Genomic DNA, 26,802 nt, shown 5'->3' with positions numbered 1-26,802 from the left:
TTATCAATTATTGCTTAGAAAGCGTTATTAAGCATGACCAATGTGAATGGTATATATGAAAATTATAGTCATAGGACATGTAACAATTATAGAGTGGCAGTATCACTAACTAACGTAGTGATATTGTATCACTCTATAATTTCTCCTCGACTAGTCAATCACATTTCACAATAAGACAAGTCATTCCAATTAATGTAATATTAATGATGAGTACTCTATATGATGTGATGTATATAAAAGTCTCCACTTCTAACCTTCACATATAAACAGTTGCCGCACTACAACAAATGTTAAAAGAACATATACCTAGGGAGCAATCACTCTGTTAAAAACTTTTCATTTGTCTATAATAATCTACATAATTCCAGGAAAATTAAAAGTCAAATACTGATGAGGGATGTCTTTCGGGTCGGCTAAGTAGCAAATATCGGAGATATTAATCCCTACCTACTACACTACACATGTGGCTAAGAATGATGGTGGAGATGTCCCAACAAGTAGCAAAATATTAACTTGCTAGAATGAAAATAACAAACACAAATGAAGATTGCAAGCCACAAACACACGTGGCTAAGAATGGTGGAGATATCCCAAGTAGCCTTGTGGTCACGTAATCAAATCAAGCACAAATTGTGAAGCCAAGAGCTAAACCACTAGAAGGCAAAATAGCCCACAGTCCTATGTAAACCAAGCCCCGTAATCATTCTCTCCTTTCTAATCAAATCTCTTTGTTTCTATTTTAAAACCCTCTCAGTTCTTCTAACTCTAAACTCTTGGCCTAGATTTACAGATGAATGAAAGATTTATCAGTAACACAAATTTAGTGAAAGATTTACTGATAAATGATTGATTTGAGTGAAGATTAAAATACATGGTTTGAGGAGAAGATTGAACAGCAATAAAGTTCCATTGTGTGGTGGGTTGGGGCTCAGATGCACCAGAGATAGAGACATTATCAATTCTTGCTTAGAAAATGTTGTTAAGCATGACGAATGTGAATGAATGCCATAGGACGAGAAATAGAGTGACAGGGCATGTGGCAGTTTTTGAGTGGCGAAGTTACCAGATCTGTATATAATTTCTCCTCTTGACTAGTCAATCACATTTTGCAATAAGACAAGTCAGTAATTAAACAATTTCTCCATATGATGCGATGTATAGGTCCACTTCCAAACCTAACATATAGACCCAATGTGTATTGCCTTGAAGAAAACGGAATGCAAAATTCACTATCTTATTCTTTGACAATCCCTTAATTATGAGCTTTGAAGATTAGGTTTTCACACTAAAGTATCATTAGAAAGAAAAAAAAATATATATATATATAAAAGGTTACAGACACTACAACAATATATGTATTCAACAACGGCACCATGACCATTGTGTATGTCTTTTGACAATGCGATTGAAGGTGTTGTGTATCTTGATGTTGTTAAAAGTCTTATAATTTTAATGACGTGTCTTTCATATTGCCGTATATGTAAATTTGTTCAAATTTATTTGACAACCTTCAAAAACTCGTTTGACAATGGTCCAAGATGCAGAAGAAATTATCACCCTCTTATTCTTTGACAACTATGAGCTTTGTAGACTAGGTTTTCACAATGCGCTTTCAACGTTGTCATGATGTTATCCAAAACTTGAATATAAGTGTTATCAAATCTTAGTTTGTTGATATTAACAAAAAATTCAAATCCTATTCAAACTATGTAATTGTTTTGGCATGCTAGAAGGGATGGTTCCCACTTGATATTGAATCTGATACTCAAATTGCTGTGCAAATGCTATTTTCAGATTTGGAGGAGGAGCGTCCCTTTTATAATTTGGTAACTAACTGCTAGAAGATGCTTTTGTACAAAGACTGCAGTATTACTCATAAATGTAGAGAAGGAAATTGCCTTGCGAATAACTTGCCATGTTTAGGCTCAAAATTAGAATTGGGGTGTATAATTTGGGAGGGTGTGCCTGAAAGATTTGGACATTCTCTACTGGAATATTTGAGTGGATTTGCTAGACCGGGAGTTTGATTATATAGTTTTTGTTTCTGAGATTCAGCTTCCTTAGAACCCTAAAAAAAGCATGTTCAAAGTCCTGCAACACACCTAGTAACATTCATACTACTTCTCATAATGTAATTCATAAAAAAGAGTCATTCATCATATATATAAAAACAAAATGCTAGTCATACCACATTTATATACCACGTTATGTACAGAATATCACGTGAACTTATACCTAGTTTCAATTTGTCATCTTAAAGAAAATTTTAAGAGAAACGTCACCCTTAATTTTTCAAAATCCATGATTTGTCATTTAACTCTAACACCATTCAATTTCCATCCATTTTTTAAAGGATATTTGATTCTTTCCATTTTCAAGGAAAAAAAAAGAGACAAAGAGCTTTCTCCTCCCTTCTCCTAACCCTAACTAACCCCACCACACCCGCCCCAAAAACACATCACACAAGACCACCCTCCCCCCCTTCCTTTCACCTCTCTTCTCTCTCTCTCTCTCTCTCTCTCTCTTTGAGCATGTATAACCCAAAATCCAATTCCTTTCTTGTCTTCATAGTTTCATTTAAGCCACTATGTTTCTGTTGAAGGATCTAAAGTTTGCTTGGTCACCGTTTGTTACGTAGACTACCTAATTATTGGTTTGGTAGCTGTCCTTCCACAAATTTTCAATATCCAAATGGGAAAATTCCAAAAAGGAAAAATAAGAAGAAAAAGGTGGGCTGAGGGAATTTGTGAATGGGAGAGTAGGTGTTCCATGGTAGAGAGAGAAGGAGGAAAGGGAAGAAGGAAGGGGGAATGGATTTCAAAGTGGGCATGGTTGGAGCCGTCAGTGGCGCACATGAGATGGGGGAAGGTGAGATTTTCTTTTTCCTTTTCTTTTCAATTTTAATTGTTTAAAAGATATACAATTGCTTTTATATTGATTTTTCTATTTTTTTAAATACCCTTGAAAATAGAAAGACTAAAATACCCTTAAAAATTGATGGAAAATTGAATAATGTTAAAGTCAGATGATAAATTATGAATTTAAAAAATACAAATTTATAAATAAACCCAATTCTAGACATGTATTTATAAATAAACCCAAGCACTATTTAAACATAGAAACACATCCAAAATCAACCCCAAAATCAACAATTATATATTTTTTGGGTGTGTTTATAAATGGGTTTTGAGTGTGTGTAATGATGAGTTTTGGGTATGTTTATAAAATATTTTGGGTGTTGGGTTTTTTTATAATTTCAGCCCTCATTTTGGGTGTTTTGGTGAAACTCCCTTTAAAAAAATTAAAGTGACATTTCTACAGAAAAAATCCAAAAAGAATATTGACACTCGTACAACCAACTATTTTAACACAAAACAATCTTATTTATGCACTGTACATACAAAATTCCAAACTGGAACCATTAAACTCGGTAGTCATATACGAATTAACGTCATAAAACATCACACAATACTTGAGTTTGAGTCCAAACCTCATAAATAGTTATCATGAATAACTCAAATTTTGAGGTGTAGTCCTAATAACTACAAGTGCTAAGTATTTCATCATCCAGCACTAAAAGCTAAAACAGAGCAAGAGTTACAGAAAAAAGCTAGAGCACCAGCCAGCCAGGGTGTGATTACCTCAGTGGTAGAGGTGTTTATTTGCAAAACCATGGCACCAGTTCGAATCCCCTAGATTAGTTGATTTAGCTCTATCTTAAAAAAATACTGAAAATAATTATAAATAAATAAATAAAGAGACCAGAGCACCAACATGATCAACATGCTGCACGCATACAAAAGGCTTTACCGCAACATGAGCTCCAACACCATTTCAATTTTTACAAGCTTTCCTTGTGCTTCCAACTCACAATTTTTCAGCTTGCTCAGTTTACGGTTAAAGAATCTCACAAAGTTGACAAACACTATAAACAAATCACAAAAACCTAAATAAATAATTAGAACCAGCCAGGATGCCTTACAAAGAAGCAGCTGGGTTTCTTTAGGTCCTTTTCTGTGTCAACAGAATATCTTCATCAATCAAATATCATCATTGATCTGAACTTTTGTTAAACCTCTCGTGGTCTTTTTTAACGCAAAGGATGAGACCAATCTTCAAACTTTTTAGCCTTGACATACAAAATCAAAGTTCAACCGACTAATCTACAGAGATCACATATACAGCATATCCAATTACAACATCATGTCATGGGATACTAGTAAGTAACATTGAAACTTAGCCTAAATGGACAACTCATAAGATAAATTTGATTTCATCTGAAGAACGTGCTTCTAGAAAACTAGACAGTAGTAGGTTGTGCTGAATTGCATAGGTGGTCTGCGCGAAATCCAAGTAAATTCTCACTTCAAAACTAAATCCATAATGTGACAATGTTAACGTGAATAATGAATTACCTTATGCCTTTCCCCTCTGGAAGAATCAGAAGCTTCAAGGCTCTTGAGATTTCCCCTAACAACTGCTCACTTAGAATTTCAATCGATCTACAGAGAGTAAAAACAATGTCCACAAATGGCAGCTGACCTGTCATAAGTCAACAAATTCAGATGAGCATTTTACCAATTTGATCAAATTTTGACTGCTATCTAACTATGAAGATGATGTACAGAGACATGCATACACATACAAGTAAAAATACAAGAAAACAACTGCTCTGTTTCTGAAGTTACACAAAAAGGAAAGAGCCGGATTCAGTAAAAGAGCAGAGCCAGAGAGCAAGATATAAGCAGCTCAAACGACCAACACTCAAGGCTTGGATTGCTAGAGAGATATCACTTCTTCTAGTTTGTACACTTCGCCTCTCTCCCTCCCTCTCTCTCTGAATTACAACATACATGTATATAATTATATCTGGTTGAGATTAAGAGAGGTGGACTCTCCTCCATAGTAGTCATTCCTATCCATATGCAGTACCTATTTCAGGTAAATACCATATTAACATCAGCTAGCAGCCTAAACATTCTTATCAATGAATGATCTAGCTAAAGCAAAATTTATTCTGATTGAAAAAGGAAAAAGTTCCATAAGCTTTACCTTGAGACCATCCACTGAGAGGTGAAGAGGCCGCTGAGAATGCATTCTTTGAGGCCCGTTCCGAGCACTATGACGTCGTATTCTTCATCCATGGCTCTGAGAGGCAGAGAGATCAGAGGGGAACAGAGTGTTTGTTTTGTGCTTGTGTTTTTGCCTGTGTGAGAAAAATTGGGGTTGGTTAATGGGAAGAAGAAGTTTGTGATGAAGAAGTGAGGCTACATTTAAGCTAGAGAAGGATGAGGTCTCTGTCTGACTCTCTTAGCAAAGCCAGGCCTCCCTGGAGTTTCGGTTAAAACCGTTATTAGCCCCCCACCTACGGTTCCACGTGGAAGCGGCTACTGTCTAAAACGAATGTCTTTTTATTTTCTTTGTCAAACATGTTTTAAATGTATATAGTTTTGTTTGATTTAAAAAATTAGCCTCTCTGCACGTGCTTCCACGCCTGCGAGAGGTTTTTTTTAAAAAGAATAATAATAATTTATTTTAGAATTTAAAAAAAATGAGTAGTTGTGTTACATAAAAATAAGATTAATTATCTTTTTTTTTTAATTTAAATTTTTTTAAATATGAAAATGTGTGAATTTACCATATTATCCTCATTTAATTAATAATTTCAATTCTTAATGTTTGCATTAACCAAGGGCATTTTCTGGTATTTTGAATGTTTTACCATTCTCTGCAAAAGATATATAGATAATAAAAACTACATTTCATTCCTTAGATAAGATCAAAAATTTAAGCGCATCCTTGTCACATTTGGGGGAGAAAATAGGGCAGGGGCAGGGGGAGGTCAACTGCCGCAGAAGAGCTGACTTTGGGGAGAAGATTCTAACAGGTTCCTCTATAGGATTGATAAGGGGGTTGAAAAATTTACCTATGGATGTCATTGTGGCAGGATTTCAAAACAATCACGCATTATAATGTGCATTAGTTTTCTCACATAGTAGTGCGTAATTAGCTTAAGTTAGCTTGAGGTACCGCTACATTGACATTCCTGTGTTATAGAACTTCTCATGGAAAGCAATTAAGATTCTGTATTATTTATTGAGCCAATCTGAAAGTACAAACACAATTAACATAGGAGAAATACAAACACGCCGAATATAAAAGAATCCATGGTCCAAATCTTAAATTCTAATCATCAACATACCTGCCAATTGCTGAAGTGACAGATGAAAACTCGAATTTTATTACAGGCAAATTAAAACACACACAAAAACATCAACTGCAATTTTATGAACATCAACTTGGGTATTATTTGATTTTCAAAAGAGCAAATAAGAAGCCAATCTAGATCAGTCTTGGGGTCAAAACATAACGAACAAGTTCTTCCCAACCCCAAACTCATGGGTAAAATCTTCAATCCCAGGACTAGTTTCTGCAAAATATATAAAAAGACAAAAGCAATATTGTAATTAACAAACAATTTCTATGGCTTTACATCCATTAACAGAGATGTGAACGAGAATTTCTTGAACACAAGTGCAATATTCCAAATCATTAAGTTTAGGAAAGTCAATGAAAGGATAAAAGATACTTACGTATATTTCTTACATCTCTCGTCGACGAGTAGCATCCTTGCATGATCCACACCTCCTTCTTCTATGGACTCTCTAAACTTCTCTGAAACACCATCAAATCTGTATCGTTTTAGTTTAGTAAGGTGCTCAACACCCTGTGGCAATGTTTCCAACGTCATGCAACTATGAATGTCTAAGACCTCGAGATTTGGCATCGCCCCTTTTTCTATGGTTATCTTATTTAATAATGCGAGATTCCGCAACCGCAAATACCAAAGCTTCACAAAGCCTCTGCTGAAACATAACTCTTTCCTAACCGAGGCATCATCCAGGGAAAGCACATGTAAAGAGGGTAATGCTTCAATATGACGTAATAAATCTTCTTCAAGTCTGGACTCTTGCAAATTCATATATGTGAGGGAGTGGAGTGAACAAAACCAATGTGGTACCTTTTCCAGTTTGCCGCTCAAGTCAAGTCTTTCAAGGTAGGGAGGCGGTGAAGACAATGCGTCAAGTCGAAGAAATTCCTCTCCATCGGCTACAAATAAAAACAAGCGGGAAAGGACCTTCATCTCTTGAATTGAGGCACATAGGTCCTCCTCGTCTCTTTCTTTCACATTTGTAATGCCAAGGAGCGTAAGCTGGGTCATACTTCCAATAAGTCTAATAATGTTTCCTTCTGATTCAATATATGCCAAAGTTTGCAATTTCTTCATCTTACTAATACTTAATGGTATTCTTACCCCAATAAAATTTCGAAATGAACCTGCCCACAAGTAAATGGCAAGTTTATCAACTTGAAATCCCTCTTGGAAGTGCAACTATTGTTGTCAGCATGATGTTCAAGGTCTGAAGGTTGCGGAGCTTTCCAATGGATTCTGGAAGCTCTGTAATTGGAGTTCCACTCAGATTTAAATATTTTAAATTAAAAAAGGACGTTAGCTTGTCTGGCAGATAATCAAGTGGGGCATCCTCCAAATCTAGAACCTTCAACAATTTAAGGCCAAAGGTAATTGATTTGGGAAGAGAATGAGGATACGCCACTGCCAAAGACGAGAAATGTACGAAGCCGTGATGTACCTGTGCATGATCCAATTTCTCCATTAGTTATTTGAATTGACAAACGGAGTGCCCCAGTTTCTTCTACTGTTTCACTCCCATCATGTACAGCGCAAAGCTTTTCTTTTTTTGCTATAGACAGAGCAATCTCCCGCAAAAGATCATGCATCTTACATGCTGGGAGGGATCCTAGAAATATTTCCTGTAGCATGTTACGAAAAATGAGTTCCATAAGATAGCTATTTGCAACTTCTTCTGGCGTGAGCCCTTCGACATGTTCAACAAATCCTTCAGCGATCCACAATGTGATGAGCCTAAGATTTATGATCACATAATCTTCAGGGAAAAGGGAACAATATAGAAAGCATTGCTTCAATCGGTATGGCAAATCATTAAAACTACACAACAAGATGCTTTTCATAGGTTCTAGTAAAGGATTGTTTGTTAAATGCCAATTTAAGCTGTTGTAGACTGTGCTCCACTCTGTAAGTGACTTCTTAGAAGACATAAGACCGCTCAAGGCTACGATCGCAAGAGGTAGGCCTTCACACTTCTCCACAAGTTCCCGAGCTAACGGCAGAATTTCTGTTGAACAAGATTTGTTTGGATAACTTGAGAATGCTTTCATGCTGAAGAGCTCCCACGCATCACCCCTTTCCAGCGGTTGAATCTTGTGAACATGGCTTTCAACTCCAAAAGAAGAGGATGCTATGTCTTCTCTTCGAGTTGTAAGCATGACTCGACTTCCAAGTTGTTTATCTGGAAATGCAAACCTTATTTCTTCCCAAAGTTTGATATCCCACACGTCATCCAACACAACCAGATACCTTTTAGCCTCCAAATATTTCACCAAAATATCTAGCAATTCTCTATAACTCATGGAATTCAAGTCTGCCGTAACCTCTTCCTTCCTTGCTTGGTGAAATTCTTTGATCAATCTTCTAAACAAGTCTTCAATCACATAAGACTGTGAAACAGTAATCCACGCATAACACTCGAAATGGCTCTTCACAACGTCGTCGGTGAAGATCCTTGCAACTAGAGTTGTCTTCCCTGATCCTCCCATCCCGACCACAGACACAACAGTTTGGTGCTTGGCTTCATCCCTCAGCCATCCCAGTAACATGTTCTTATTGCCTTCAATCCCGAAAAGTTCATCCTCCTTCTGATAAAGAGAAGACTCCGCTTGATTCTGCACCCATCTGAGAATATCCTCAGAAGAAGTACTTTTTCCTTCTACAGCTGCACCACCACCATATCTTTGATTTCTCTCTGGAATAGCTCTAATTGCAATCACAATGTTCTGTAACTTGTTGGCTATTTTACGCTTATACCAAAGGTGCTTTGGAAACTGAATGGTTTTGTGGATCCATCTGGCAAATCGACCACCAATTTGCTGCTCGTACACGTGATACATGAATTCATCAATGATGTTTTCAACATCATTGGCCAAGTCTCGAACGCTTGTGATCCACACTTCCTCTACTTGTGTGTGTGCTTTGTTGCCCCCGTCAGCATCCGCTAAGAAGGCTTTCATGAATAGCAGCTCCTGCTTAATCTCATAAACTTGATCACGAACACCCGCTATGGAGGCGGCTTCACTCTCGAGAATGGCTACAAATTTGCCAATGAAGAGATCTGTTGCAGCTGATGCCATAATTGTCTTATTCTAGTATATGCTTAATCAAAAGCATATCTGAAAATTGGGTCTAGGAGCAATCAATCGTGTATGGAAATTCCAGAAGCATTTCAGTGAAAAGCATTTGAATCGTGTATGAAAATGATTGGATCAAAATACATGGAAGCGAGAGAAGGTTGAACAGCAATAAGATTGCAATGGGGTTGAGCTCAGATGTAACAGAGATTATAATTTATTAATTAGAAGTGGTTGTTAAGCAAGACCAATGGGAGTGTTCGATCGGTGATTAAACAATTGTTGGGCATTCTCCAGGTGAATACGAAATGGTGACTACTCCATGTCCACTTCCTAACATATAATAAGTTATCTGAATCGATAAACAAGTAATGCCAGCATAGAAAAACAAAATATTAACAGTTAAGATATGCATCTGTTTCACCTAAACTTCATTAGCGGATACAGCTGAAACTAATTATTTAATGTCAATAACATAAAATAAAATAAATTTTTTATAAAGCTTATATAAGTGTTAATAGAGGGAAGGGCTGGTCTGGTGTCTTATTTTGCTGTTGTTGATGCTGGTTCTGCTCTTGTGGCTTTTTGCCTCCTTGTTTTGGTTGGCTTCCTTTTTCTTTTTCTTTTTATTTTGTTGTTGTTGTTGGATGGTTGGCTTCCTTTGGAATGCAATGACCTTTAGTCCAAGAAAAAAGGAAAAAAGAAAAAGAAAGAGGGAGGTGCTGGCAAAAAGGTAGTCGTTCTCGAATGGGAGGGTAGGTGGTTTCAGGAGATTGGAAACCATTTATAAATATAAATATATCTCCCTTTTTTTTTATAGAAAAAATTGTATTTCATTAAACCGAAAGGAACATTATGTGGTAAGAACTAGCATGGTAACGGCGGCATCGATAAAACATTCCCAGAGAAAACAAAACTCCGGGATATGAAAGAATACCACCTTACTATTAACTAAATAGAAGAGTCAAATAACTTATACGAAACAGACAAACCTAAAACCCAACCACAAAACCCTTAAAACAACATCTCATCACTACGTAGGTACTGTCAAAAAAGTCCTCATGTGATCTAGAGAAAGAGTCATAGTTCTTTGTATATAATCAAAAATGTATTTTGGGTATCAGAATAGATTCAGCCAATAGGGATGGCAGAAATCCCCTGGGGGCGGGTCCTCCAACCTTAAGCTGGGAGATGCAGGGCAAAGCAGTATCAGTGCAGGGATCCCGAACTTGAAAAATCCCGAAGCGGGTATTAGGCGAGGATGGTATTGGGTCCCTATCCCTGAACCTGACTCAAAAATATATATGTTTATATTTAAATAAATAAATATTTAATTATAATATTTATGTTTAACCCTAAGTTAACCTCCCTCACCTACTTCTTCCTAATCTTCTTTGGTCTCCGTAAAAGGTATACAGGGTGTGCAAGTGGTGCCACCATAGGGCCCCTGATTTTTGAGGCCCCCGATATTTTTTATGTGTATAATATATGTATATATTAACAAATGTTATATATATATATATATGCAAATTTTTGACACAAAGACGTTTCTAGTTGTGTTGGTTTATAGGGCCTCAACTTTTATTCAGGGCGCGACAAAACCACTTGTGTAAATCATAGTTTTAGTTCTTTTTTGATTTTTTTTAAACAAAAATTAATAATCATAATAATAAAAAGGCAAACACATTATTTTCTGTAAGTAATAATCATCTCTCTTTGGCTCTCTTTTTTAATCCTTTGATATTTTTTTTTTTTCAATTTCAAGGATTTCAACACAAAAAATTGACCAAAAAAATTCATAGATGTCACTCAAAAGCAAATAGTCATATATAAATCTGAATTCAAATCAAATATGTATCTAAATTTCAATTTATATATACTAATGCCTTACTTAATTATCATGTTGATTGGTTATATAATGAAAGATGATTTAATTTGTAATTTGTATGCTAATTGATGATGATTTTTACTTAAGAAAATCTTGAGGCAATCTTGAGGATTTTTGCACAGTGCACCCAAGTTCGATTCATGTAAAAGACAATCTTGAGGCAACCCAATATAATACTCCCTCATTTCCCTCCCTATCGAATGACAAAAAAAGAAGAAGATTCAATTGCATAAAGTAGTATAAAAATTATAGTTGAAAATTTATTACGTACATAATGTTGAAAGATGAAACTGCTCTGCTATCTATCAATCACATAATGTTGCAACCACTGTTTAAAGCAACTTGTCTGATGTCAACACCAACATTCAATATCCCAGCTACTTTCACAACCACATACTGAAATAATAAATACCCGATCACAAGAAATTAGTCAGTAATTATGTAGGCAAAGGTGATGCACCTATTCTTTATTTAAAATTTAGCTAAAAACACACAAATGTTATTTTAGGAACTCCAATCATACTCCCTAAGTTAGAAAGTCATAAATACTATAGTTATTTCTTAATTCAATATGATTGGTTCTCATCTCTATTTTAAAAAATAGTTTGTATTAATTAAAAGTTTAAACTATGCATAAAACAAAACAACATTAAATTATAAGAAGCCATTAGGAGTCATTTCTCTCTCCTCAGATTTAGGAGTTCCTAGAGGTCACTTTATTTTAGGAGGTGAATGGAAAGCATGGTTGGAGTTGTATTTTTCCAATGCCTCCCTAAAATTTGTCTAAGGAGGTGGTTTAAGGACCCCATTGTGGATGCTTTAAGTGCGAGTAATTATAGTGTACGTAGTGTGAGAGTATGTCACATGGTATAACTCGTTTGTTAGAATATATAAGTGGATATTTATTGATATTATATCATAAAAGTGGGAAATATTAACCATATCACTCATCCATATTATAACACTTGGACGCAATAAAGCGTCCGTACATGTGGATTTTTGGCAAGTCATTAGACGCAAACAAGTTTAAACACTTAAATCAATCTCAACCACATGATTTCATTAAAATATTCCAACGACTAAGCACCTCTGAAACGTCCTGACCCAAATTCCACTTTGGAATCGGGTCGAATCTGTCTGCGCTGACACCTAGTGCTGTGGGTCGTAAATGACCAAAATGCCACAGGCGATAACACAAACTCGGGGCCCTATCTGTGGCTGCTTTAGTAGCGTAGGCTGCCTCACGTAACCTACGAGGATCAAGCCACCGTAGTTCTTTCCTCATTAGGACTGCCATTGGTTTGTTTCTGTAACCCACTCTAGGGCTGACATTTCTGGGTAACAGGACTCCGTTTACGATCCGTCAAATCGATACGATCACGGGAAAGTCTAGTTAACATACTTGAAATGACTACGATCCAGTTCAAACATAGTGAACGGAAATCGCCCACGATGGCGAGATCCGTTCGGGGTTCAAACGATATCCGAATTAAGATCCGCGAAATCCTACATGCTCGTGAGGACTAGGAGATCATTCTAGTACTGACTGTGGTCCCCATCTTACTGCCCGAGCGCCACCGCGCGCTGGCGTGCGTGATCCCGATAACGCATCGCCGGAAAAACTCAACATCTAGGCTCAAGACTCCTATCCTAGGTATAACACCCCATTTAGAGCCACTTTTGTTCTTGGACCTACCCCAAAAAGTGGCCGGAAATGGCCGGAATAGTAGCCCGAAAATCTGCCAAAACCTAGGTTTCCAAATCGTTCTCCTACATGTGAAATCAACCAATTCCTATCCAACAGGCAGCTAGAGCTCAAGAAATAGGTGAAAACCATACCTCACTCGCCGAAATGGTGGCGGATGACGGAGAGCGCTGGTTTCTCGAAATCGATCGGGTTTCTGCAAAATCGGCGTATTCGGCGGTTCGGCTTAATTTGGGCTTGGCAGGAATGGAGGAGGACAACTTCGGTTCATTTCGATCCGGTCCCAAGGTTGGAGGTGGGGTGTGGCGTGGCGGTGGCTTGGAAGCCACCGGCTGGAAGAACATCGAAGTCGGTGCAGAAGAAGCGGGTTTTAAAATCTAATTTTCCAAAATTACCTTTTTGCCCTTGAGCGTATTTTGACCGTAATTTCTTCGTTATAATTCCGATTCGAGTCCACTACGTGTCTACGGACTCGTTTCGTCGCGCTCTACGCAACGGTATAATTGAAATCCCCAATTTCCTTCTTGGTCAAAAAGTCAACCTTTGACCTAATAAAAATTCTAAGGGCATTTTAGTCTTTTCCTCTAATAAATTAGTAGTTAAATATTAATTTTAGGTTTGGGTTGTTACAATCTTCCCCCCTTATAAAATTTTGTCCTCGAAATTTACTTTCCCTTCGGAGGGTAAAGTACTAAGCCTATACATTGCAGGGTTCTCAAGCCTGTCCCTCTAGTACTGTACTCACTACTTGCATCTCAATAACTGTATCTATAGGATAATCAATAAAATCTGAAGGTCATACATTTATATCTGACACCTAGCTAACGTTGGGCACAAAAGACTAATTTGCCCTTCTTAACTATAATTAAGCGAAATGCAAGTCACGACCTCTACAAGAAAATTGAGTCTCCCCTGTAAACTGAGCATTCCCAAAAATATTCGGCCTGTAAAACAAGGATATATATATATATATATATATAACTCATCTGCCAGCATGCATTAAATCATATCCAAATAATCAAGCATCATAATATTTTGGCCTCAGGCCACAACAATTCCAATAAATCAATCTGCTAATAAAATTCATCTCAACTTCATGATCAACAAAGATACTCTGGCAATTCAACATGCTAACTTGTGCATTCTTATTCATGCATGACTTATCAAATAATAATTCTACTGAAAAATACTGAAAATATAACTCATCATATTCAGTAATTCTGACTGGACTCAGGAGACATCTGGTCAACTGATCCGCAATTACAACTCCCATGGTCTGGATAACTGTAAGATTCGTGGGGCAACATATTTAATACCATATCCAATAATAACAATTAAAATCATAGATAAATTAAAACAAACTGGATTAAGAGAAAATAGGCAAGCTCTGAATATCTTTATATCGACCTCACTTAAGATTTATAAATAAACATATATGTGTATATATATATATGTGTGTATATATATATATGTTTGTAAAACAATTGTGATACTGAAGTAAATAGTGGTAACTGTATAAAATCCTTAATTTAGTTTAAAGGATCTCAAAACTGAAATTCTCTCCACCTAGGCATACCCCCATAACTGATCCGTCAATTCCTGATATCCATCAATTCACGATAGCAATCAATTCCTGGCGAGTCTCGGTGACACAAAGTCAACCCGAGCCATAGCCAGCGACTTCGGGGGCCGTAGTCGGCTGATCCATAAGTAGCAGGTCTCGGAGACAACCTCTCAATCAGAGCACGCAACTTTGCACCACGGTCGGCGTCCCGAACTCGTGGGGCAAAATAAGCGGTAGCCTGCTGGCATCACGGTTCAGGCGTCCACGAACTCGTGGAGCAAAATAACTGACTGTCTCAAGGCAACTGGGGGGTACCCTCACGGTGGGTTTGAAAACCATATCTGCTATTTACACAAACTTTCGATAAATTGGTTTTCAACTGAACTTAAAAGATATTCATATATGCAACAATATATACATATATTTATATGTACCAAAATCTGATGAAAACCAAAAAAAAAAATTAAATTAAATTAAATTAAATTTCTTCCTTTTCAACTCCTGAATATGTGCATCAACTACTGCATACTCCGACAACACAATAAATTACCCGAACAAATATAAATAGGGGATAAAGAACAGATAATTAACTACTCACTTTGCTAACCTCAATTCTCGACATAGGTGTGTATATACAATAACATATATAACAAAATTTTTGTATGAAAACCTCAACAAATTTTTCAAATCCTTCTGGATATCTGTTTTCTCAGTCACACCAATGCAATAAAATAAAATAACAATTGGAAAAAAAACAACCTAATAATTGTCAGGCAATTCAAAATCGGATGCAAAAATGTCTACAGTGTCTCTGGAAGTTAACCTAAGGCTCACATACCAATTGAACGTCTGCCCAAATTCTACTTTGGAATCGGGTGAATCACAGTGCGGCCCAGCCTTAAGTCGTATGGTACATCAAACCAAAATGCCAAGCGATAACACAAACTACGGGGCCCTATCTGTGGCTGCGCACAGTAGCTGTAGGCTGCCTACGTAACTTTACGAGGATCAAGCCACACGTAGTTCTTTCTCTGTTCGGACCTGCAAGTGGTTTGTTTCTGTAACCCACTCTAGGGCTGACATTTCGAATGCTGGGACTCCGTTTTCGATCCGTCAAATCGATCGATCTGAGGAAAGTCTGGGTTAACATACTTGGAAATGACTACGATCCAACGGTTCAAACATAGTGAACCCGGAAATCGCACAGTAGGCGAGATCCGTTCGGGGTTCAAACGATATCCGAATTAAGATCCGCGAAATCCTACGTGCTCGTGAGGACTAGGAGATCATTCTAGTACTGACTGTGGTCCCCATCTTACTGCCCACGAGCCGCCACACGCGCTGGCTATGCGTGATCCTAAGCGATGCGCATGTAGGAAACTCAACATCTAGGCTCAAGACTCCTATCCTAGGTATAACACCCCATTTAGAGCCACTTTTGTTCTTGGACCTACCCCAAAAAGTGGCCGGAAATGGCCGGAATAGTAGCGCGAAAATCTGCCAAAACCTAGGTTTCCAAATCGTTCTCCTACATGTGAAATCAACCAATTCCTATCCAACAGGCAGCTAGAGCTCAAGAAATAGGTGAGAAACCATACCTCACTCATCGGAAATGGTGGCGGATGGCGGAGCGGCGCTGAAGATTTCTCGAAATCGATCGGGTTACGCAAAATCCAGCGTATTCGTGGTTTCGACAATTTGGCTTGGCCAGAATGGAGGAGGACAACTTCCGGTTCATTCGATCGGTCCCAGGTTGGAGGTGGGGTGTGCGGCGGCGGTGGCTTGGAAAACCCGGCTGGAGAAGGGCATCGAAGTCGAGTCTCTGGGGAAGAGAAAGCGGGTTTTAAATCTAATTTTCCAAAATTACCTTTTGCCCTTGGCGTATTTTGGCCGTAATTTCTTCGTTATAATTCGATTAGTCCCTCGTGTCTGGACTCGTTTAATCGCGCTCTACGCAACGGTATAATTGAAATCCCCAATTTCCTTCTTGGTCAAAAAGTCAACCTTTGACCTAATAAAAATTCTAAGGGCATTTTAGTGTTTTCCTCTAATAAATTAATAGTTAAATATTAATTTTAGGTTTGGGTTGTTACAACCTCATTCCTCAAATGATGACACTGAATATATATATATATATATATATATTATTAAACAAGAATATTCTAATTACCCCAATAGTATCTATGTTCCTATGTGCAGATATTGTTTGTCACGTGCGTACGTCCCCACCATTGACTTGACCCGAGCTCTTCAATTACTCATGTAGATTTTGTTTTCAAGTGCCCATAGAGATAAGGCTTCCATATATAGGGCTCACCTCAATTAAAAATGTACAAGATTGTTTTTATATATGCTCAGATATTCAATTTTGCAAAAATAATGCATCCAACTAACTCGACCAAAAAAATTGCATCCAATTAATGACGTTCTTGGAATATTGATACAAAATAAATTAGGTGTTAAAAAATATTTAATATATGAACATGATCTATGATGACAAAGACTCATCATCACAATCATGGTGATTATTCAAAAGGTGTAACATGCCTGACCCAATTTAATCGATTTAATTCTTTTGTGAAATTTCAATTTTGCTCTTGGGAGTAGGCGTACTTTGATCACTTTAAGGAAATAAAAAACATTTATTGTATGACATTACGTAATGGTGTAAATTTGTGTTAGCTTATGTGAGGTCCCAATTTAAGGTTTGTACAGGGCCTTCAAAATCTCAAGACCGGCCATGTCTCCAGCCGCACCCCCTCTCTCTCTCTCTCCCTCCGCTCTAGCAGTCGCATCTCCTTCTTGCCGACACGACTTAAGTCAACCATAAGGCTTAGACTTCGGTGCTTGATGTAGGGGTTTTTGTTCAGCGACTGTGAATGGGCTTGGGCTCTTTGTAAGAAGATGACGAACAAAATCCCCAAATGCGAGTTGAAAAAGCTCCCAAAGAGTTTTAGAAAATCATGAGATTTTAAAGAACACTCTTAGGATCACTTTACTAACACCCAAATAAGCATGATAAATTCACTAATGGCTTAGCACTGGAGAGCCTTTGGCATGGGGCTAAGCTTTCTAAGTTAGCAATTTGAGAGAGAGAGAGAGAGAGAGAGGCATGAGTTCATATAGAAAAAAAAAAAAGGAGCCGAGTGAGCAGGAGGAATATTAGCCGATTCTATACTAAGGGGAGAAGAAGAGCGAGCGAAAGAGGATTGGGTGCCTTGGCGTATTCTCGGATGCTTGACAAAGCTTGTAAAGGATATGCATGGTTGGTTTTTTCGTGGGTAGCAAAAGCACGCTTTTATAGGCTTTAAGAGCCCTAATTTTGTCTGGTCTTCCTCTTCCTTTTCCCTTGGCAGCTCCCTACTTAGTCCTATTTTGGTGCAATTCTCTTATCAAGGCATATGGGAAAGGAACTATTGTGGTTCCAACGATTTTGACGCAGCTGGACCTCCCCATAGGAGTGAGGCGCCACTTTGCTTTTTCTCAACGTTTTCAAAACAGAGCTTGTAATGGGGAAAGAGATGGGTGGAGCCTTTTGTTCGATGGGTATTTGCCCTTTATCCATAAATTTCTGCTGGTACTTGCCTTGGCCCTTTGTCTAACTTGTTTGGAGTCTCATCAGAGGAAGAACACGATGACAGCTTTTCCACAAGCTGCTGGACTGGGCTTGTGCGTAACGTTGGGTTGCTGGCCTATTATTTCTAGTGGATTTTTGTCAAACTGCTGAAAAGGGCTTTTGCTAATTTCTTTGGGGCACTCTATTGATATGGGTTGGGCTAAGTATTTTGGTAGGTTACTTGGTGTCTTCCTAGAGCATGGGGCAATTTTCTCTTCTCTCTCATGCTAACCCATGTGCTTGGGTTATAGGAGCGGGCTTGAGTTTTAAAGCCCTCAAGTGGCTTAAAAACTTGCGTCCTTTGAACCCTCAATGGGCCCTATGATTGGTTGTTTCCTTCCATACCACAACTTTCTCAGTAAGCCCCGGTTAATTTTGTGGCTTGGGCCCACTTAAGCTCGTGGCATAGCTTGGTGTTTGAGTAGTGGCTCTTTGTGCATGATATTTATGCTCGTGCTTGGGGTTTTATTATGCCGTGATAGGCTATAATTGGGCCAAGTAGCACCGAATGAGCATGTGAGCGTGGTTTAGTAACGTCGGTATGTTCTTGGCCCCTTTTGCGCGTGCTTGCTTGGCATGATTCGTGGCTTGTAGCTTGTGTTAGCGGCTCTTACAAATTCTCTTTTATCTCGATTGAGCCTATTTTGCATCCAATCGCCTGTGTTGGGCCAAAGATTAATTTAGGTTTAGCCCCTTGGATTTTTGGGCCTCAACATTAGCCCCATTGATTATTGGAGCCATGAGCAGCTTTGAGATGGGTCAAATAATCAAACCTGGCCCAAAAGCAAAATCAAATCCATCTTTGTGATGTGACCTTCTCGCCTCTTCCCCAGCGTGTGTGCTGCCATGATTATTTTCCAGAAGTCTCTCGTATTCCCTAGGTACGCCTTCCATCAAATCTATTTTATTTTATTTCATTTTTTCTTTTCTTTTCCTTTTCATTCTCTAACATCTTTCCTCTATGCGTGCAAGAGACCAAGCCACCTGCCTCCTTTCTTCAAGTTATCGTTGCTTTCCTTTCACACACAACCCAAACCCAAAAAGTGAGAAGTCGCAAGGAGGCAACCTTCTGCTGGTTGGTTATGCTTGGAGAAACCAGCTTAACATCTGGGAAAAGCCACGGTTCCTCTTTAAAATCCCTCAAATTTCTTCAATTCGTTCCTAAGCTTGAATTTCGGGCATGGACCATTGATTTGGGATTTTAAGTGCGCTTGAGGTGATATCTTGCCTTGTTTAATCACAAAACCTCTAGATGGTGTCGAAGCATGGTGGAAAGAACATGAACATGCACTATGTAAACCAGCCACTCCATGGCTTTCTTCGCATAATTTACCCCTGTGGCTTGTTTTTCTCCTCTTTTTTTTTTTTTTTTTTTTTTTGTTTAGCATCAGACGATCTTTTTTTCCCTCTCATAGGACAGATTTGCATGATGATATTGAATCGGTTTTTCTTCTTCTTTCTTGACATGGTCCTGGCATGACATTACAGAGATGTGCTTGTGTTCAACATTCGTGAAGGTGCTGGAACTTATGCATTTTGTTCTTTCTTCCTTTTTGCAAGTGTCTGTGACTTAGTGGACTTACCATGGCATCTATTGACCTTCCACCGATTATGCTAGACCACCTCTACTCCATGGATGATAATCTTAAGGCGGGAGGGCCGCTCCTGTTGCTTGAAGATGCCCGTGAGAATCCCGTTGTCGGTGATGAGCCATCCCCTGAGACCACTCCTATAATTGATCCTGCCTCCATATCCGGATGCTGCATTGAAAAGGTCCTCTTTCCAATCGTTCCCTATTCTTCCAATATCCTTGCGGCATCGGTAAGGGTTGGTGAATGGGTCGGCCAAGTGGCTGCAGGATCCATCCACATGCAACATCCTACGCAGAGCACAGGTCCTTGATGCCATCTTCCTTTCCAAATTGTGGGACATCTACATCTAAGCGAAGATGCTTCGTCACGTGGTCCGGTGGGCGCTGCTACTCACACCTTTGTGTGCTCATGGGAGAATTTACCCTACCCTTGAAGAGCGTGGCGAATATCTCTCGCCTTCTGCTGTGCGGCCGTAGTCCTTTCGGCATTGCCCTCACTCTAGAAGAAATGGACAAGCTTGCAGTCTTGCAAGAGCGCTCCCACTTCTCGGCACTTCACTTGGTTGATGCTTGGATACAATATTTTGTGAATGCAAACAGACAGGGTCCCTGCCGGTTGGCTGCATTTATAGCTCTGTGGCTTGGGCGGTTCGTGCTCTATGACTTTCTCGGGACTGCTTGCACGAGGGTGTATTTCCCTTGGCTTTGGCCATAGCCCGAGACAACACCATCTCCTTAGCCCTCATGTTCTTGGGACATCTATACCATCTACTCAATCAAACCCAGCTTCTGGAAAAGAATGCATCAGGAACCATGGGCGTGGATACCCTTCTAAATTCTGGTTTCTTGCAGGTGTTCTTGTGGGAGAGTCTCAAAGGGTTGGATGTGCATTCACTCCCTCATTCGCACGCTATGAAGTTGGCTGACTGGGGCAATGGTTCTTTCATGCGGACAATCTCCCATTAGTTTGCAGGTGGTTCAAGAGGATGTAGCGGAAAGGCCAGAATTTCTTAAAGGCTCTTGGATAATGTCGAAATTTTGTCTTAGTCCCTACGGTACCTCGGCGAGATCTTCACTTTTGTGCCCTTCCATGCTTGGCGTCGGTGATCTTGTTGAAGTTCCGGTAGCCATATCGCGAGTGGCGATTCGAAATGCGCTTTGTTGAACGTTGCTCCCATCCCCTTACCTATTCTTGGGGATAATCGCACAGAGATTTCCATGACGTACTCTCCACACCGAGTTAGGCGGCAGTTTGGGCTTGACCAAGAGGTTCCCAGTAGTCCCAATCATGGTGACCCCTTTGCACTACATAGGATCTTCTGGAGCAATTACCACATACCAGCCAGTTGCAGGCCCATCGTTTTAGCGAGCAAGGCGAGGGTTGGTGGCTTCTCCAGAGGCTACCAAGCTTACTGGAACCGTTGCCTCACTTCCTTCCGTGAGTTCCAATCCTTTCCCGGGGACAGATTGCCTCTTACAACAGCCCGCCTTGCAGGTTTGGTGTCGGAAGAGAAGGCCATCCCTTTAAGCAAAAAGCGCAATTTGCCCTTTATTTCCAAGTCAGGTGACGTCGTCGGAGAATTTCCCAAGACAAGCTCAAAGCCAAGGACGCAGAGTCCCCATAGCTCTGGAAAAGCTGTGACACAGTCCGGCCCGGAATCGGAAAGGAAGCAAAGTGTAGGAAGGAGCAGTACTGGTAAACCTGGAGGTTCATCCCAAGGGTAGCATTAAGTGGCCCCCTCGGACTAAAAGCAACTCCTGAAGTCCGCGACCTTGGCTTTGTTGTATCTAATAGCCCAAGTAAATGCTGGCAAACTGGAAACCTCACCTTTTAGTTGTAAGTACCCCACTTCAATACTTCTCTGTGCCTTCTTTACTTGTTATGCGTGTATGATACTTAGGTACATACTTATTTATCATATATATATATATATATATTTTACAACCCCAAAGAGAAAAGAAGCGACACACGGTATCTCCTCAAGTGACCCTAAGCGTCGTAGCATGCATTCTACACGCAAGATCTCTTGGAACATGCACGATAGCGTTGAAGTGCGGAACTCCAACCGTGGTGACGAGTTGTGATGATAGTGATGATGGCGACCCCATAGAATTCGAGGCTAATGTTCCAGAGCAAAGAAGCGTTGATGACATCAGTGACATGCGTGAAGATTCTGGCAGGGACTACAATAATGATTGCAATGAGGATGCATTTACTTATTCCAGCGACTATGCAGGAGGACAAGTGGTTTAGATGCTTTCTTTGGGTCCGTTGGTAGTAATACGCGCCATTTAGTGGCTCATCAGCCCAGCGCATTTTAAATTCTGTCATCTTTTCCTTCTTCACACCATAATCTGTTCACTCAATGCATGCTTATGTTGCAGGTTCTGACATTGCTTGAGGGCTCAAGCCTTCTTGTAGCCATTCGACCTGCCCGGAGTCCCCCGAGGTATCTGTGCGATAATATTCTGTTTACCTTCTTCTCCTACTCATTTGCCAATGCCCATCACCTGTCAATTATCTTGTACTGATCCTTGCATGCACATTTTTTTTTTTTTGCAGGCTAAGTATGTCCCTTCGAACTTGGAAATTGTGCCTGTAGTGCCTTCTCCCTTCAACACATTCAATACACTGGTTGAGGCAGCCCTTGCAGGATCTTCTCCAACCATGACACCAACGAACTCTCGGGATGAAACACCTACTTTCCAAGTCACGAGCCCTTTACCACCTATCTTGGCATTTTCTCGGAGGACCTTGACCCTGCTATTTGCCAACCCTTCCGGCTGACCCTCCGAAGCAACACTTTTGCCGTCCATGAGACCCTGCCCGTTCCATCCCATATTCAACCACTTCTCCGAGCGTCAGGGCCTAATCCCCTAGCACTTCTTCGGCGGTTCAACGACAATGCTAGCCTTGAAGCGCCTAGGCTATCATTACCGTTCTTTGGGAATCTTTGCTGCAGAACACCCTCCTAACATGTCTTGCTGGAGTGGGAGGAATCATTTACTGCATTCATGGCCTTCTTTGAGTGGTGCTCAGGTCTTCGATCCGCGGATGAACCACGCGCTCATCATCGGTTCAATGGTTATGCACCCTTCCAGGGAAATTCTTGTTTATCCCAAGGCGGTCGCGGCTTTGGAGAAATTTCTAGACAATACGGGGATTTCACGGACATGCTGGTATTACTTCTTCCTTCTCGCGATGTCTTTGCTTTCCGGACCCTCGGCTTGGTGCTCCATGGGATGGATACCGTGTGCTTTGGACATCAGCGATCACGGCTCCTTTGCTAGCGGGATGCAGTTTGTGAGGCTATGACTCTGGGCTTTCGAGAAGAGTCTCGTCTGAACATGGTGAAGGATTTGGCACGTGCCGTATTTGGGGCACGGGCTGTTCATAACATGAAGTCAAATCCCGGCCACTGATGAAATAAGGAGTAGCGGCGAGGCTTTGGTCTTCAAGCGTGGTGGAAAACCGGCTTAGGAAGTGCGTGGCCTCCTTTACCCAAGGTGTCTCCCAGAAAGTCTTGCTGCGTGATGGAAGCAGTGACAAGATCTTCTCACAGGGCCTCATCTATTCTTTTCTAGCCATCCTTGATGGTACTTTGAGGTTCGTGACTTCTCGTCCCTCCTTTATTCTACATATGTTCAATGTTACCCTGATTTGTCCTGACATTCTTCTTTGTTCTGTCTTGTAGGTCGTATTTTGCTTGGTGTAGGATTGACTAGCTTGACACATTCTAGAGTTTCATTTGAGATTAAAGCACACATTACTTCTTAGCTTGTATAGCTTGATCTTACTTATGTTGCAAAACTTGTACGGTGGCAGCTTGGCATTGTAGTGCTATTGTGTTATAGCTCCCGGAACCTATGTCCCCCTTTTTTTTTTGCCAGAAACACATTGTAACTTTTGTTTAACATGTATAAAATGCCTGGTTGGTGGAATCCTTTGCTTGAGTTTTTTTTTTCTATAGATTGGGTATCCTTTTGAAGTATGGTGGTTGTTGCCAAAATTTTGTTAGGATGGCCTTTTGACACTCTGCCTATCTTCTTTGAAGGTTCTTGGACCTTATGAGCATGCTAGCTTCCTTTTGCGAGTGTCTAGCCTAGCGTGTTTCTTTTCATTTTGTTAAAGTGCGAAATCTGCTACTGACCTAGGATCCCATTCGAATGGCTTTGCTTGGCATGTCTTTCACTGAGTAATATTTTCTTCTATATTTATTATTTTTTTTGAAATACCGCGTATATATAGCTGCAGCGCATGCTCAAAAAGGAATTCAAGACACGAAAAAGGGCAAACTTCCAGAGACAATTTTCTTTTCAAAATACTCATTCATTTTCATTTCAAATCCCATGTTACCATGACGGTACATTCTTACAAAAGCTTTTCAAAACAAAAGCGAGCATATAGAAGGAGACAATATTTTTTTAAACAAAAGGAAATGCGATAACATGAAAATAAGATATTATGCCTACTTAGCAGTAGTAGGGCTTGAGCCATTTTCCATTGATGGGATCCATTAGCATGCCTTCTTTGACAGAGATCAAGCGATAATAACCGCTGCTATGTGCCTCCTTGACTGCGAATGGACCCTCCCATTGTGGGGCAAACTTGGAAGGTCCCGACACTTGCCTTCTCACATGTTCAACGACTTTTAGCACGAGATCTCCTTGCTTGAAGGCTTGAAACGCGGTCTGTTATATGCTTGGGCAGCAGATCTTGTGGTACAGTGCCATCCTTCTTTCTGCTTCCATCCTTCTCTCATCAACCGCTTCGAGGTCTAGCAAACGCCAATCTGAGCATGTCTTCGCATCCCATTCAAGATCATTGACAGCCGCTATTTTGGCTGTTGGAATGGTGATTTCCACAGGTGAAATAGCCTTAGACCCAATACACAAGTGAGTAAGGTGAAAAACTTGTAGCACTCCTTGGTGAGGTGCGGTAAGCCCACAAAGCATCCAGCAGGTGAATGCTCCAACTCCCTTGGTACTCATATACCATCTTGCTCAAAATCCTCAGTATCGTTTTATTGGTAGCTTCTGCTTGTCCGTTTCCTTGCGGGTAATAAGGTGTAGAGCGTCGATGCTTGATACCGTACCCACTAAGAGTTGAACTCACTTGCTTGTTAACAAAAGGCGTGCCATTGTCGGTGACTATCTTGTATGGGATTCCGAATTTGCACACAATGCATTTCCAAATGAAGTTCGAGACAGCAGCTCCCGTGGCCTTCCGAAAGGGAATTGCCTCGACCCATTTTATGAAATATTCCGTAGTGGTAAGGATTCATATGTAGCCATCGGAAGGGGGATGGATTGCCCCAATTAAATCAAGCCCCCAAGTATGGAAAGGCCAGGGAGTGTGCATGTCTTGTTGCAATGTAGGAGGTTTGTGACTTAAATTAGCATGGATTTGGCATGTGTGGCATCTCTTAACAAAGTCATGTGCATCCTTCTTCATGGTAGGCCAATAATATCCAATGCTTAGTAGCTGTCGGTGAAGTTTCTTCATTCCTTGGTGCTCTCCGCACTCTCCAACATGTATTTCTTGCATGGCTTGACGTGCCTCCGATTCTCCCAACCATTTTAGCGGCTCACCATTAAACCCTTTCCGGTAGAGAGTTGACCCATCAACGAAATACCTTTTTACGGTCTTTTTAAGCTTGTAGGCAAGCTTGGAGTTGGTCGGCAGAGTTCCTCCAATAAATAATGCCAAGTATGGAGTCCTCTAATCTTCTGCAAATGAAACGGTGAATGACTCCTCCGTGGAGGGTATCATAGAACAGGTGGGACAATTGGATTGTAGCTCAGCTGCTTGCTTCTTCATCTTTGGCCAATAATAACCTTTGCGTTGCAAGTGCCGGTACAGGCTGATTACTGGTTCCAAGCTGCAAGTGGCATTGTGTACCTCTTGCAACCTCCTTCTTGCTTCCTCCACCCCAACGCACCGGGTTAGAACACCTCCCGGCAGACGTCTGTAGAGTTCCCCAAAGATAATCACATAATCTTTCAAGTCTTTAATGCTACTCCCTTCACCTAATTTTTTCTTCAGTGGCTTTCTCCAATCATCCTCTTCCAGCAGGTCCTCATGGGCCATTGCTTCGATCATTGGTGTACTTCTCCTTATTATGATGATGTTGGGCTGCTCTTGTATAAATGAGAGCTTTGATCCCAATGTGGCCAAAGCATCAGCGTACCTATTGGTGACTCCTTGAATGTGCTCCATCACAATTTGCTTGAAAGAATTAATGAGCCTTTCAGCAGCTGTCTCATATGGTGCCAAGGTTGCTTCCTTTACAGCAAAGCTTCCTTGCAATTGGCTTAGTACTAGGTTCGAATCGCCGATGATCTTCACCCTTTCTGCACCCATTTCTCTTGCTGTGGACAATCCCATAATAAAAGCTTCGTACTCTGCCACATTGTTCTTGCATGGAAAGTCTAGCTTGAATGAGAGAGTCGTAGCTTGCCCATCGAGATTAATGAGCACCACACCTGCCCCTCTACCTTTTGATGTGGAAGACCCATCAAAGTAGAGGGTCCATAACTCCTCCTCATGCGTAGCAACCATTTTCGGCAGCTCTCCCAAGACTTCCTCGGAAAGAGTTGATTGCTCTACTTCGGGAAATAAAGCTAGCATGTCAATTACGGCTTGTCCCTTAATGGCCTTAGGAGTTGCGCATGTGATATCGAATTCAGATAGTTGTAACAACCAACGTACGAGACGACCAGATAACACGGCCTCGTGGTGATATCTTCGGGGTCGGATCTTACTATGAGTGTAGCTTGTGAGCAAGGAAGTAGTGTGCATAGCGCTTGCGCAGCATAAATAAGAGCAAGGCATAAGAGTTCCGTTTTTGGGTACCTTAGCTGTCGGCTTACATAATAAATGGGGCTTTCCTCCTCGTCATGGCCATCGTAGGCAAGCAATGCTCAGACTGCAGCATTCGTTGCAGCCAAGTAAAGCTTGAGTGGAAGCCCCGGAATAGGTGCCCTCATCGTGGGTAGCTTAGTGATTAGTTGTTGCACCCGTCGGTAAGCTTCTTGGCATTCCTGGCTCCATATATATAGCTTCCCTTTTTTGAGTAGAGGAATGAAAACACTCACCATGGCAGCAAGGCCTGGAATAAAACGCCGAATGTTTGACAACCTTCCGATAAAA

At 40.3% G+C, this 26,802-nt stretch overlaps 1 protein-coding gene and 1 pseudogene across 1 annotated transcript; both read right to left on the bottom strand.

The window, feature by feature from the left end:
* Nucleotides 1-6,066: 6,066 nt before the first annotated feature.
* On the bottom strand, nucleotides 6,067-9,288 carry LOC148920972 (disease resistance protein RPM1-like; annotated as a pseudogene).
* Nucleotides 9,289-25,371: 16,083 nt separating this feature from the next.
* Nucleotides 25,372-26,451, bottom strand: LOC148920971 (uncharacterized). Its single transcript, XM_089047622.1, has one exon. It carries the CDS (start codon nucleotides 26,449-26,451, stop codon nucleotides 25,372-25,374), a length of 1,080 nt encoding a protein of 359 aa, XP_088903748.1.
* Between the last annotated feature and the right edge of the window lie 351 nt (nucleotides 26,452-26,802).

Source organism: Prunus mume, linkage group LG1 (assembly GCF_029339155.1).
Source record: "Prunus mume cultivar Tortuosa linkage group LG1, ASM2933915v1, whole genome shotgun sequence".
NCBI classification, from domain to species: domain Eukaryota; kingdom Viridiplantae; phylum Streptophyta; class Magnoliopsida; order Rosales; family Rosaceae; genus Prunus; species Prunus mume.
Note: the sequence above shows the minus strand (reverse complement) of the source record. Positions and strands in the feature narration are given on the sequence as shown.